The sequence below is a fragment of the Charadrius vociferus genome, unplaced genomic scaffold, assembly GCF_000708025.1.
Source record: "Charadrius vociferus isolate BGI_N301 unplaced genomic scaffold, ASM70802v2 scaffold1416, whole genome shotgun sequence".
In the NCBI taxonomy this organism is placed as follows: domain Eukaryota; kingdom Metazoa; phylum Chordata; class Aves; order Charadriiformes; family Charadriidae; genus Charadrius; species Charadrius vociferus.
The window spans coordinates 46,406-60,071 of NW_009648904.1; the positions used below are offsets into that span (position 1 = coordinate 46,406).

The following is a 13,666-nucleotide window of genomic DNA, read 5'->3' on the forward strand; positions in this document are numbered from 1 at the left end:
GGGAAGTGCAGTGGGATTGTGCCTTCACCCGAAGTATTCATGTAAGAGGACCTCGACCCCGCCATTAGCAGCAATATCTGTTCGTGGGAGCGGGGGCCCGGCAAGGAGAGGCGGTGGGAGCGGCGAGCGAACGCCGCTTTGGGCCACCGGGGCCCGGGCGAGGGCGGGGGCGGCCACGCGTGGCGGGGACCGAGCACCCTCTGCCGGGCAGCGAGCGGCGCCTGCCGGGCCTGGGGAAAAGGAACAAAAGAATCCAAGTCCTACAGCATTCCCCTCTTATTTTTGAGCCCGTTGCAGTCGAACTCCACGGAACTGCGAGGATTAAAAGTGATTTTTATAGTAGGAGATGATGATGTTATCCCATGACTAGCGAAGCTTGTGCTTTATGAAAAATACCACAAATCGTGAGAGAAGCAATTAAAAGAGGAGCAAACACTCCTACAAGTGCCTTCTTGCCAACAGACATCTTCTTCCATTAATTAAGTGAAAGAAGATCATTTTAATACAAATGGCTGCTGGGGAACACGGTAAGTTCCCACAGTCAGTTCTATGCTGATACGATTATATACTCATCCATAGTGCAGGACTGAAAATAAAAAGTCCAAGGACATGGAAAGCAGCCTGCATATAGAATTGTTACAGAAAATAATGGCCCGCTCTCCCCCGGCGGCACTAACCGTAAGTGTGAAGCTGATCACAAATGGCAGTGTTAACAGGGTAACTAACACAATTATTATCGATGTTGTCGCATTTTCTGCCCAAGTAACAGAATTGCACTTCGCTAATTTCAGCTTTCCCACTTCTTCCTGGGGGAAATAAAATATTAGGACCTATTTATAGAACTTGATGGTTTTAAATTAATTTTTTCCTTTGCTACAGCTGTTTTTAGTGGTTGATTACTGTTTGTTGGAGCAGGCAATCCTTTGCCAGCTGGCTGCGGCTTTTATTAGCTCTTTTAAGAAGACTTGATTTAGAGCTCACAGTTATGTTACAAGGACAGCAGCTCTGTAATGCAGACCCTCAAGAGAAGAGATGATTAGGACTCCTGAAAAAAATTGTGTCCCATTCTTTGAACAAAAACGCTCTTGTTTAAGGAATGTGGTGCTGCAGGCTAATATTTAACAGCAGTCTCTCTTCCCTGGCGCGGAGCTGGTGCATGCAGTTAGACCCTGCCCTCCATCAGATGTACTGGATATTATTTTCTCGGAGCATCTCTCAAAATGGAGGAATGCCACCCTGTAGCAACTACAGACTGTATATTGTATTTCTGCAAGTAGGGCAGGAGGTAATGGGGGAAGGACGTGGTGAAGCAGGAAAAGAGCTGAAGAGGTGCTGAGAAGGCTCTTGTACAGGGGAAGGGGAGGAGAGAAACAAACATCGCAGAGAACAGGAAAAACGATGTGCTGGGAAATGATTAATCCACCCCAAAGGCCCTCGCTAAGAAGTGGTGGGACAAGCTCAACAATTTTTGGCAGCCATGAGCTACTTCTGCTCGGCTCTCAACTCCCGTCTTGCAACCAGATGTGTTTAAGTACAGCTCCATCCCATTCCTGCCCCAGACACCACATCCCCCTGTCAGCGTCCTTCATTCCTGGCAGCCCTCTGGCAGTACGCCCCCTCTATATGTGTATTTTACGGCTGTCCCGTGTCCCTCCACCTCCAGTAAGTGTTTCTCAAGTGAGTGGGAGCACACAGTCCGTGCCGGGGGAAGGGGGAGGGAGTCAAGTTTAAGAACTGCTGTTCTGTATCCTGTTGTTTTCCTACTGGGATTGTTCCAGTTTCCTGCACTGTCTTATCTGGAGCTGAAAAGCCAAAGCTCTCATATTTACTTGCTTTGTGTGTGCCTTAGGTTTCTAATCTGTGAAATAAATAGACGTTATAATACTTAAGAGAAACATAGCTAGGGCTATTAAAGGGTGGGGGGACAGGAACAAAGTGGTTAAAGGGCTTTCAGTGCCTATACAATTAGTTTCTTTATTTAGTTATCCTGCTTGTGTAAGCCTGCGTATGTCAGAGAGGGTTTCAGAGAACCTTCAGCATGCCGTAATGCTGCACAGAGTCCACCGAAATGTAAAGAGAGTAAGATTCAGATGTTTACATTCTCAGGTGATGCCAGGTACCTGTGTTTGACAGACCTTACAAGAGAATCATTTTCAGAAAGTGCTGAGTATGTTTTTTCCTCCCCAAGGGCTCAAACTAGACACAGGAAAGTCTTAAAACCAAATAAGCATTTCAATGCTTTTAGTCAGCCTTGAGTTTTACTGAAATGCTGTAGATGTGTTTGAAATTACTTGGCCACATTTTCTTGAATACTGAGGTAAAATAAGCATATACAGTGCGGACATCTTGAAAGCTTACTGTGTAGACCAGACGCATGAGAAAGCAAAATCTTGTAGATTCTTTTTAAAAAACTTTTTTTTTCCTCTAGTGAGCATGAATTCACTTAACTATAGGTTATATTAGTGCACTAAATTCCCTATGGGTTAAAAAAAATTAAAAGAAAACATTTACCATACAGCTTTGGAATGTCCTGTTTTTCCGCACAAAGGTGTGGGTCCTGCACACACAGTGTCCATTATCAGATGGGAGTCTCTCCTGGAAAGACAATTAAACCGCTGCATCACTTCCAGCCATGCAGATACTGAACCAGCCCCAAGGTTTCCAAACAAAACTCAACCCCCAAACTCCAACCCCAGAACCCTCCTCCACAGGGATGCTGGCTCTGCTGGAAGCAGGTAGAAATTGTGGCAGTGGTCAAGATGGATTTTTATTAATTGAAGAGATTGAAGTTCAGCCTTTGTGGGTAAATACATATTTCAATTTTTTTCTGCTCAGTTGTAACTGTGAATTCAGACTCCTTCCACTTGACAGTTTCTTTGGAGGTACTCTCAACTGATGTAAATATGAGAGCAGGAGTGGGCTGAAGAAGTGTCCTTAGTTGATTACCAGAGCCTTTATTTGGAACTAATATCAAGAGAAAAAAGGCTTTTTTTTTCCAAAGAGATCAGGAAAAGGAAGACATGTGCTTGGAGATAAGGAAAGATAAAAGCATTCCATTTAAAGACGGCTGTGATAGAAATCAAGATGTTCATCTGCAAAGTCAGTAATTTCATGGCCTTATGACCATGCAGAGCTTCCGTTTCTGTTACCTTTTCCCACACTAATTCTAAGCACCGAGTTATTGGCAGGGAAGTTCCTTTTCGTTTGTCTAAGCAGCTCAGCCCTTTAGGTTGAACTTGAAGATAAAACTCTCTTTGACTGCAGGAGGGGAAGAATGGTTCTCCCATAAGTTTAGGCTCAGCTTTCCGAGGCGCAGTGAGACCTGGGGACAGGCCGTGAATCCCCGGTCCTTGGAAGGGTCGAGGACAGGTTAGATGAACACCCATCAGGAGAAGTTTGGGCAGAGCTCTTTCTTCCTCTGTGGAATGAGGACAGCTGAAACGGCCGTTTGCGGTGACTTCCAACCCTGTTTTCTGTGATTTGTTAGCAGTGAGATCACAGTGACGGTAGATCCCGTACGACGCCTAGATTAACAGGGGTCAAGAGCTCCAAATGCATTTGCTGCTTTAAAATAGGGGGGGTTGGTCTGGTTTTTGTTTAAAGCAAGCAGCAGATTTCAGTTAAAAAATTATTTGAAAATCCTAGCTCCGCATGTTTCACAAGCTAGCATATGCAAACAGCAAAGCATTCTAGGCTAAAATTATCCATACTATCATTAGAAAGCCGTGAGAAGGAGCATATGGATTGGTACTAGCGTAAGTGCAGAAGGGCCTTCCAGAGCTGTGCTGCCGTGCAGCAGTTTCACCCCAAAGAGGAGCGGTTCCGATGCCCACTCTTCATCCCCATCAGGAAGTACAACTGACGCACTGCGAGAGATTTGACCTGTGCTTTTCTCTTCGCAAGGGACATTTAGTTCCCTGCCCCGTCGCCTGAGGTTAGAGAGGGCTCTTCTTGTATGCTTTGCGTGTGTTTGTTTCTGTTCCTCTTAGGGGTGAGCTTTGCCTAACTACCAAACACTCGTTAATTGTTCTGGGGGTATTTGTCATTGCAGTCGTTACCCTGCCTCACTCAGGCAGCAGACAGGCTCCCTCGTGCTGGGCACTGTGGAAGCCCACACCACTTCCATGGCTTCTTTTTTCTTTTTCCCCTTCCTGCTTGGGACAATTAAACTTTTGCCCGAAGTCTTTGCATGCTCACTCGCTTAGGCTTCGCATCCAGCAGAGCACATTTAGCTTTGGCGCCAGTGGATCGAAGCATTCACTTAAAATTAAGTGGTGGGTAAGTGCCCAGCCAGCCGCAGCCTTGGAGCTCGGCCGCCCATCCCTCTGCTGCCCCGCAGCTCCCGCAGCAGAACGGATGGAACGGATGGACGGAGCAGGGCACCTGTAAACACGCTGCCAGAGGGCTCCTCTGCAGGGCAGCAGCTCGGCCAAGAGGCAGTTTCACAGTCGCTGGGTTTTCTTCGGGTTTGGTTGGTCTCAACGCTGCTATGGGATGGTGAGGATGGGTGTACAGGAAGGGGGCAGCCAGCTGCCCCCACCCCGGCCGGCCAGGCTCCTTTGCGTGCCCCTGGGCCCCTTCAGGCCGTCCCTGCGGGCCATGAGGGGGTTTGGGTTAGGGCAGGCAGCCTCGGGGAGCCCCAGGTGACCCCGTCCTGGTGCCGGGCTGGAGAGGGAGAGGGTAAGGGCCTCCCACCGCATGGTTTCCACATCCCCACCTCATGTCACTGAGGCTGGCCGAGCCCTGCAGCAGCCACCACGCTTCACCCTGCACACGGGGCTGCTGGCCGTCCCGGGCAGCCCGGCCAGTCACATGCGCTTCTCTTCCTCCAGACACAGCTCCTCAGCCTCACCCGCGTCCCTCCTCGCCCCACCGCCTTGCGCGGAGCCGGTAAGGATGGCTGGTGGAGGTAGGGCGCGAGAGGCACCAGGCGTAGCCTCTGACTCGGGTGCTGGTGCACCGCAGGGCTTCTGCAGTACGGCACTTTCCTGCCTGTGCACTCACAGGCTTTCCCTCCGTTTAACGAGCGTGCTCATGAAACAAATCCCTGCAGACAAACACCGCATTCACAGATTACAGAGCAGCCCTACATCTGTCAGCTGGGATGGGCTTCTCCTGTCTGCGGCAGCTCGCTCGGAGAACAGGAGCGTGCGGAGCAGGAGAGCCGGAGGCTCGAGCTCATGCACCCGGCCAGGACGTGTGCTCGCGGCGTGCTGAGCTCTGCACGCGTGCGTGCTCACCTGCAAAGCCAACAGGGGTCTGTTCTCACTGGGAAGCCGTGTCACATTTAGGCCAGAGCTGCTCAAAGAACCAGTTTAGACAACATTCCTGCATCCAGTTGTTCATTCTGGCATCTTTTACCACCACTAAATGCAAAGCTTTTAATTAATAATAGCCTAAGCTGCCCGGAGCAAAGGCTGCCATTAGGAACTGTAGATGCACGTGGTGTCAGTCACAGCATCGTAAGGCTGCTTGCCTCTCCTGCAGTATGGGTGTTGACGGTAAGTTATGGCACCGATTGTGCTCTAAGCTGTTACACAGAAATGATGACGACTTTCTAGACTGCGACACAGAACTTTTCAAAACAGATGGGAGAATTTCAGATTTCGTCTCTAGTAAATATGAGTTATATATGCAAAGAATTCTTTAGTTAGGAAAATTCCTCTTCTTTTTACTATTTGAAAAGTCAGATAATGTCAGAATCTGAACTAGCTTCACTATTTTTGGTACTTCTGTTTCTGCAGTTCACTCGATTTGGAGAAGTAAAGATTGCTAACCACAGCTTGTGTTCAAAGTGCCAGTGCTGAAAGGAACATCTCGCAGAGTCTGGTTTTTAAAATACTATTTTCAATATTTATATTTAGTTTCAACTTTGATTGGTACACTGTAGAGGCTAATCCTGCAAATATTTACACGAGTCAAGCTTTCTATGTATAGCTCATTCGAGCTCAATGGGAGCTCACCTTAATGAAGGCACGTGTTCTGCAATAGCATTTATTTTGGACTGAGCATGGAAAAATTTAGTTGCATCTGCTAGCCAGATTTTTTTAAAATATATATATACACACACATATAGACGCACACACATATGATGATTATTTTAGGTTCTGAGAAAGAAAGAATATTCAGTCACTTACTGATCTCCACCTGAGAGAAGGCTCAGTGAGATAGACAACAGCAGCATGGTGAGTATTCTTTTATAGCGTGATACCAGAGACAATTGTTTCTAGCAGAATCAATTATAGCATTAAAAAATGTAGATTTTTATTAAAAAAAGGTTTTAAATATGGGGGTGCAAGTTCCATTTTTTAGTTTCTGAAAAGCATCCCACAAACAACAACTTCATATAGCCAATTTCCCTTTGATGCAATTAGTGCTGCCACGTTGACAGATGAAAGAAGTTTGAGCCCTGTTGGCCATGGGGAGGTGGGAGACCAAGAAGCTGATTCCTGACACTTTCCCATGTTATTTTCCATAAGTGAGTACAGAATTGGCCATGGGTTCGAGCTTGCTCAGATCAGAGGCCTCCGATTTGCAAACAGAGCACTAGACTTCAGGAAGTTTCCCTTCCGTTAGCTGAACTGTGGTCGCTGCTTGGGTGGTTCAGCCAGAGCGTTAATCTCGGTTATGCTGTGGATTTAGAACACGCACGGGAACAGCTGCTGTGGCTCAGCTGAGGTGTGATAAATTCTTAAGCTGAGCTACTTGATTGGGACTCGGAGCCCATAGGTACGCATAAATTGTATCTATGATAAATTCATCGTTCCAGGACCATGCCCACAAACTGCCCTCCAGGTCTTCAAAGTGGACAAATTTATTTATTTATTTGAAAGAACGAACAAGTTGTAGATCAGTGATTCGTCTAATGATTCTTTTTAAAAAATAATTATTGCTCTATTGAGATGGGGCTAGAAACAGTCCCCAGGGCTCTTCCACTTAACTTATCTCCAACATGTTTTTTCAGAATGAGAGTGTCGGTGACGGAGGGTGCAGCGATGCCAGTTCACTTCACATGGATCTCTCCAGTCTTGTGACCTGGGCACACGCTCATGGGACCATATGCAATCAAATCCCAGCCTTGGACACGGTGCAGAACACGGGTCATCCTAGCAAGGACAATTCTGTTGTGTGGATATGTGGAGTTGGACATGCCTATCACTGGCAGTGTGGAAAATTATACTTCAGAAGCAGAGAAGAGAATAAAGCTGGAGGAAAGAGACAGAGGTTAGTGTCTTCTGAGGCTTCATCAAGGGAGGCTAATTTAGATGAAAAGAGGTTCAGGATGACCCCATCTTTTGAGAGGGCTAAAGCAGATGCTGTTAGCACAGGGTCACGAAGCAGATCTCCAGAGGTCACTCAGCAGAAAGACAACACAGTCTACATAATACGGAATGAACCTCTCTGGGAATCACCCAGAGAAAATGGGAAAAATAGCAAATCCATGAAATCGTGCTTTGCAGCAAAGCAGCATTTGTCAACATCTGGTGGTGAAGTCAAAACTGACAGACATAAGGTAAAGCTAGAAAGCAATGAAGATGTACAGATCATCTCTGATGAAGAACAGTGTATATCAGATGAAGACAACCAAGGAGACAGAATCAACCAGAATACTCTGTCAGAATCACCAATTAAAGGTGTAACTGCCGAGGTAGATTTGTACATGCATCGTAGTCAGAAGATGGCATTTAACAAGCCAACAGCCATCCAAGCATCTGGCTTTGCCCCCGCAGGAAAGCCACCCCTGACTCTTGCCTGCCTTCTGAAATCCCCCGTCAGCAACCAAGAGAGCCTGGAGAGCAGGCAGCAGTTAGCACCTCTGAATCCTGCAGGGTCCGGAACTGAAGCTTCCAGAGCAAGAAACACCACTGGGTCAGCAATACCAAAAGAGCATTTAAAATTTGTTCCTGTCTCCAACATTGAAGCAAAGGCCCAACTTGAGTCACCCGCCTCTGTGACATTCTTCGAGTTTGAAGCCACTGTAGATGTCCAGCAGCAACTCCAGCTGAGCCCTCCGGACCATGGCACACCAGGAGTAGGCTTAAGCGGGAACATTACAGAAAACCCTGTGGAGGAGGGTGAACCGTCAGGATCTGGGCATGCACCTCATCTTTCAGCCTTGTTGAATCCAGAGCGCAACAACGCAGACCATCCACCCGCATCTTCATATGAAAGTAAGAGAGTTTGGCGTTTTATTCCTGGAGGGGTGTGTGAGTGTGTTCTATTAATCATTTCCCAAAATATTAAAGGAGGGTGAGTTCATATAGCTGCCAAAATCTGTACTGTAGTATCTAAGTAAACGCCTCTGATTTGGGGCAGTCTTGTTTCCAGTAAAAGGGACTAAGAAGGTTCCTACGGTAAAGCAATCAGCGCTTCGATAGATCATGCCTTTCACTGAGGTGCCCAGATGTGTACTTGGCTGTGGTCCAGCCTTAACAACCCAGTTTGAATACTTTGGTCTTTCATTTTACGTGGTGTCACCACACAGTATGTTGGCTGTACTTAAGAGGGAGTCCCTGTGAGAAACTGGAGCCAGGGATGGGAACTCGGGTCTCAAGAGAAGAAAACAAGAGGAAGTAACTTTTAAAGCAGTGAAACAGAGAAATTGTGGCCGAAACTCTGGCTGCACCAAAGTCAGAGATCCCAGAGATCACAATGGGAGCAAAGTTTCAACCCTCCATATTAAATTACATGAGCTAAACAAATTGCTTTAGTGCTTTTAAGAATTTTAAGATTTTGATACACACTGTCCTTGGAATCCTACTGGAGTGGGGACAGTTATAATTGCTCAAACATTAACTTGCAAGCTACACTGCTTACTAGGGGACTTCCAATACTGAGGCTAAGCCATGCACAGAGCATATTTTAAATTATTCTGTATCATAAGAATATGCTGTTTGACAAAGATTTTGGAAGGCTGGCTTGCGGCTGTTGTAGTCCTGCTGTAAAACTGCCACGGTCCACACAAGAGGGAACAGCTGTGGACATTATCGGGATCATGCTAGCCTTTTGCAAGCAGCGGGGAAGCCACCGGTAAAATCAGTGTAATTCATTTAATAAACGATCATCTTTTAGGATAGATGTGTATAATACACTGGAGCCTTAATGCCAGGTAGATACATATTTTGTAATCTAATGATTAAACACCTCAAACAAAATGCAAATGTCCAGGTTTTTAAAGATGTTATAGTAAAGCCCCAAAATTTGCATCTCTAATGATTTGAGTGCCTGCAGGTCCTTTTTCACATTAATATTAAGGAAACTGCTGTCTAGCCAGTTTAATGGTTTTGTCTGCTAGTATCTGGGTGTAAACATTGAGGCAGATTTTAAAAATTTAATTCAAAGAGTAAGAGTATATGTTTTCTATCCAGTGGCTTAACGCCACTTCATCTAACTTAACGCCTTGGCTCCATCTAAGTGAGGAGCAGCCCCCAACAGCGTGTGTCTCACTCCGCGTGCTCAGTAGGAGAATCCCATTTCATATTCCCCAAAACCTGTTCTCCTCCCGCAGTCCGGCCCCACGGCCTTGCCCGTGGCACGCCGGGCACCAGCCTGGCAGAGCTGCTGTGGCCATGCCCTGCGGCCACGCAGGACGCTTCCCGACTGACCGCATCTCCGCACTCCTGGAACTCCGCTGCCCCCGTCCCACCCCAAATACCCGTCCCGCAGCACCAGACAGCTGTGTCCGGTGCTCTGCTGAAATAAGGACCTATCTCACGTAGCCGCAGCGTTAAAGAGCAACACCTACTGCAGGTTTGTGCAGTGCAGGGGACGGGCAGTGGCATTCCAAAGAGAAGAGATTGCCAAAACAGTATCTTGGGGGTTGTCTGTAACACAGTGGGTGTACTTTTAAAGCACCATTACTGTTCCTGAATAAACTCAGTGTTACAGACGTTTGTATTCCTTGTGTGGCCCCAACTGTGCAAACTGGCACAGCTGCTTTTTGTGAACAGGATTTGACTATTTTTGTAATTGGCAACATCTATCACCTGGAGGGACTGGGAATTCACCTGGGAATGTCTGTGTCGCCGTTTCTGCCAAGATAAATGGGTGGTGGCTCAAGCGAGGCCTCTGTGTGTATTGATTTCCAAGCCATTCACCCCTTCACAGAGCAGTCACTAACAAAACAAGCAGAAAACCGCAAACAGTGGCGCAGGGATCAGTAGACTCCACCTCAGTCCAGCCGCAGCATTTTAAGATAACAACTAAGTGCGTACAAAATAGCTTGGTGCAAGACGGGGAATCTCTAGACGTTGGCTCTAGAACCCTGTTCCAGCCACCCCTCGTCAGCCCTGGAAGAGGCGCAGGCGAGCAGATGGAGCTTTTCAGCAATCCAAAGAATTAATTTCTCATGCTACATCGAACTAGGTAGATGTGGTATTGCCATAGCAACTCGAGAGAGAACCCAACCGGAATCCTGGCAATTTTTTTTTTTTTTTTTTTTTTTTTTTTAAGGAATAAATAAATACACTTTTACTCATCTTTTTGTTTTTCCATACTATCCATGCCTAACTTTTAGTTAATGTTTTTATTTCACAGTGCGAGCTCTCTTGCTCTGAAGAGATTTTTGTAAAGATGAATGTTTTAAAATGTATTTTGCATAATGCCTTATACAACACTTTGCAGATATGAAATGGCAGCTCCCTAGTCCTGGGGCAGATCACAAGATCCATGTACAGGCCAACTCTCACCTATTTTAACAGAGCAGAGTTTGGCCCCTGCAGTCACCATAAAATACGCACCACAGTCGTTGCAAATTGATGAGAGCGTATCAGATCCATTTGGAGTTGCTTGGGCTGCATGGCCAGCATCGCAGGCTCAGGACTGCAGCCGCCGATTACGTGACCGGTCCCATGAGAGTGGTGCCATGAGCACACACAGAGTCAACTCCAAAATCGGCGCGGGTGAAATTCAGGGTCAAGCCAAGCCACCAAAGACAGGTCCGGGCTCCAGTCCTGTTCTGCTGCCTGAGAAAGCCCGTAGAATGTGCACCCCACAACGACACCCAGTGATTCATTCTCATTAGGAACTCGTTCTCTCCCATTTAAACGAGATTCAAAATGAAAGAGTGCCTTGCCTACACGGCCACGGCAGTGTGCAGGTTCCCCAGCCAAGCCAGAACGAGCAGGGCAGCGCTGGCCCTGTGCCGCCTGGCTCGCGGGGGGACAGGTCCAGACCAACGCTGTGAAGGAAGGGGCTTGTGGAAGTCCCATAATCTCTGAATTACTTTTTAAAGGAAGGTGAATGTTACTCTGCATCTCCTTATATTTCACTGATCTCCTTGTAAGTTCTTGCTGTTCACAAAGCTGTGTTTTATCTTCTAGATGCGTTGAAGAAGTGGGAGAAAAAGAGAAAACGTAATAGTGGTGATATAAAAATTTTCAAAGACTGGCTGGTTTTACATTGCCCTTCTGAAACGCGCGAGATCTATGATCTGCCGCCCGAAGACCTCAATAATTACCTGGCCTCGTTCTACAGTTCTGCAAAGAGACGGAACGGCACAGATTTTTCCGCCAATTCTTTGCACTTCTATCAGAGCAGCATAGAGAGATACCTCAAGGATCACAACTACGAGTACAGCGTGGTTAAAGGGCCGGAATTCAGAGCGTCGCGGGAAGCCTTGAAACTAAAGCATCAGCACCTCTCTCAAAAAGAGAGGGAGGGAGAGTGGAGTATTTTGGAGAATCTGACAGATGAAGATGTGGAAAGTCTTCGTAAGAAGGGAATTTTAAGTAAGGCGCACCCTCAGGGCTTTTTGAACCTCATGTTCACAAACACCATTAGGGGGTTTGGGGCAAGTACACACAGTCAGAGCCCCAGTCTGTACTGGGGACAGCTCGTGCTGAAAAAGAATGAGGGAGAGCTGGAGTACTTGGAGTGGAAGGATGATCTGAGCACGGAGGTGAATACAGGGGAAGCGGGTCCACGCCTCTTTGCCAAGCCCGACAATCCCGGAAACTGTCCGGTCGCAGATTATAAGGAGTACGCTAAGAGGAGGCCCCTGGATATGCTCCATGACTACGACCCCCTTTATCTCACGCCCAAGCCCCTGTGCTCCATGTGGGACCAGATATGGTACAGCAGAAAGTCACTGACAAAAGCCAAAATGGAAAAGATCATGAAAGTTATTATCCAGCAAGTCAAAGAACCTGTAAAGAAGTCCAAGAAATAAAGGTATCCGCCTAGTGCCTGCTGTGCTCCTTTTTGACAGGAGTTTGGAAGTACGCTTTGAAAGGTTTAAGTGCCAACATTTAGTACAGGTCGAGGAGAAGATCCGTCTCTTCAGTTTCACCTTAGAGCATCAGCGCCTGCGTTTGCGTTTGCTATTAAATTGACGTGCAGTGATTCGATTTCATTAGGAACTCATTCTCTCCCATTTAAACAGAATTCAAAATGAGAGTATCTTGCCTACACGGCCGCGGCAGTGTGCAGGTTCCCCAGCCAAGCAGAACGACGCGGGGAGGCGGCAGCGCTGGCCCTGTGCCGGCTGGCGCTGTGGGGTGGCGCTGGCTGGCTCCTGGGGGGACAGGTCCAGACCCCCGCTGGGAAGGACGGGGCTTGTGGAAGCCCTTATTGCACAAGCGTGTGTAACACGCTTGCGTTGCCTTAGCTTTCAGGTTAAGTGAAAAACTTCTGTTGCTCTTTCTATTAATGGAATTGATAGTTCAGCAAGTTAAATAAATATGAGAGTCTTAGGTTTCACATCTCTAAACCAAGTTAACGTTCTACTGTATTATTACTGACATGATGAGAAAATAGCTGCTGTTAACGTGGAGAGCGCTCGGTAGCTGAATAACCTGGCCGGGAGCTTAAGCTGCACTCGTATTTAGGGAGCTGAGCCTCGCAAACAGCGTTTGCTCTGTTGCATGAGCCTTTCTCGTGCAGAGATAAGTACCGTGAGTTAGTTCTGGGGTGGAAGGAGCACGGTGAAATGCCGCGTTTGCCAATGGCAAATCCATAGCTCACGGGAATGCTTTCAACAAGGTTTACGTCGTTTTTCTCAGTGAAAGATTTGTAGATTTAAGAAGTTGTGACTGTGTTTAAAAAAGTTATTGAAAACGTCTGACAGCGTTGAAAGGTTTTATGGGCAGTGTTTCCCCAGAGCGCTAAATACAGCTCCATAAATACACTTTGGGAGACGTAGTCAACTTTTCTCAGCTGTTCAAGTACTATTGAGTCAACACAGAGCCTCACGGTCCAGGCGAGTTGCTGGGTTGGGCTGCTGACGTCACCTAATAAAAGAACGTTTTACGCAGTCCTGTTTGTCTGGTCTGTTTGTCTGGTCTAAGGGCACAGAGCCGGTAACCCCAAAGCGGCAGGTAACGGGTTCCTGAAACGCTGGCGCACTCGCTGCTGGCGCTCGGGTTTCTCCTGCTCCCGGTCTGCCACGGCTCGGCGTCACAGAGCCGGCCGAGGGAGGAGTTGGGCTCTTCGGAGTCCCACCGAGCGCACCTTTGTCGTTTCACAACGAGGACTGCGCGGCCAAGAATTGCGCCTCTTCAAGCAACATCTCCCATCACCAAATAACTTCTAGATGTTTAAAGAGCCATAAAAAAAGACAAACTCACTCAGTCAACTGCTCGGAGGGCATCTTCCAGCTTTCCCCGTGCTGTCGACGGCATCGCGACTGCCGCAGCGGGCGCCGAAGGACCCGCTGGCACCCAGGTCA

The 13,666-nt window shown here is 47.4% G+C and overlaps 1 protein-coding gene across 1 annotated transcript; it reads left to right on the plus strand.

The window, feature by feature from the left end:
* The first annotated feature begins 4,698 nt into the window (after nt 1-4,698).
* Nucleotides 4,699-12,169, plus strand: LOC104288410. Its single transcript, XM_009887214.1, has 4 exons — nt 4,699-4,890; nt 6,965-7,900; nt 7,991-8,171; nt 11,322-12,169. The coding sequence occupies exons 1-4, from the start codon at nt 4,699-4,701 to the stop codon at nt 12,167-12,169; spliced, it is 2,157 nt and encodes a 718-aa protein (XP_009885516.1).
* Nucleotides 12,170-13,666: the final 1,497 nt, after the last annotated feature.

Excerpts from the sequence above, each read along its gene's own strand:
- LOC104288410 (XM_009887214.1), top strand. The coding sequence starts at position 4,699 with ATGGTTTCCACATCCCCACCTCATGTCACTGAGGCTGGCCGAGCCCTG. Across the intron at positions 7,901-7,990 it reads CAAAAGAGCATTTAAAATTT|CAGCAACTCCAGCTGAGCCC; the intron begins GTTCCTGTCTCC and ends GTAGATGTCCAG. Across the intron at positions 8,172-11,321 it reads ACCCGCATCTTCATATGAAA|ATGCGTTGAAGAAGTGGGAG; the intron begins GTAAGAGAGTTT and ends TTTATCTTCTAG.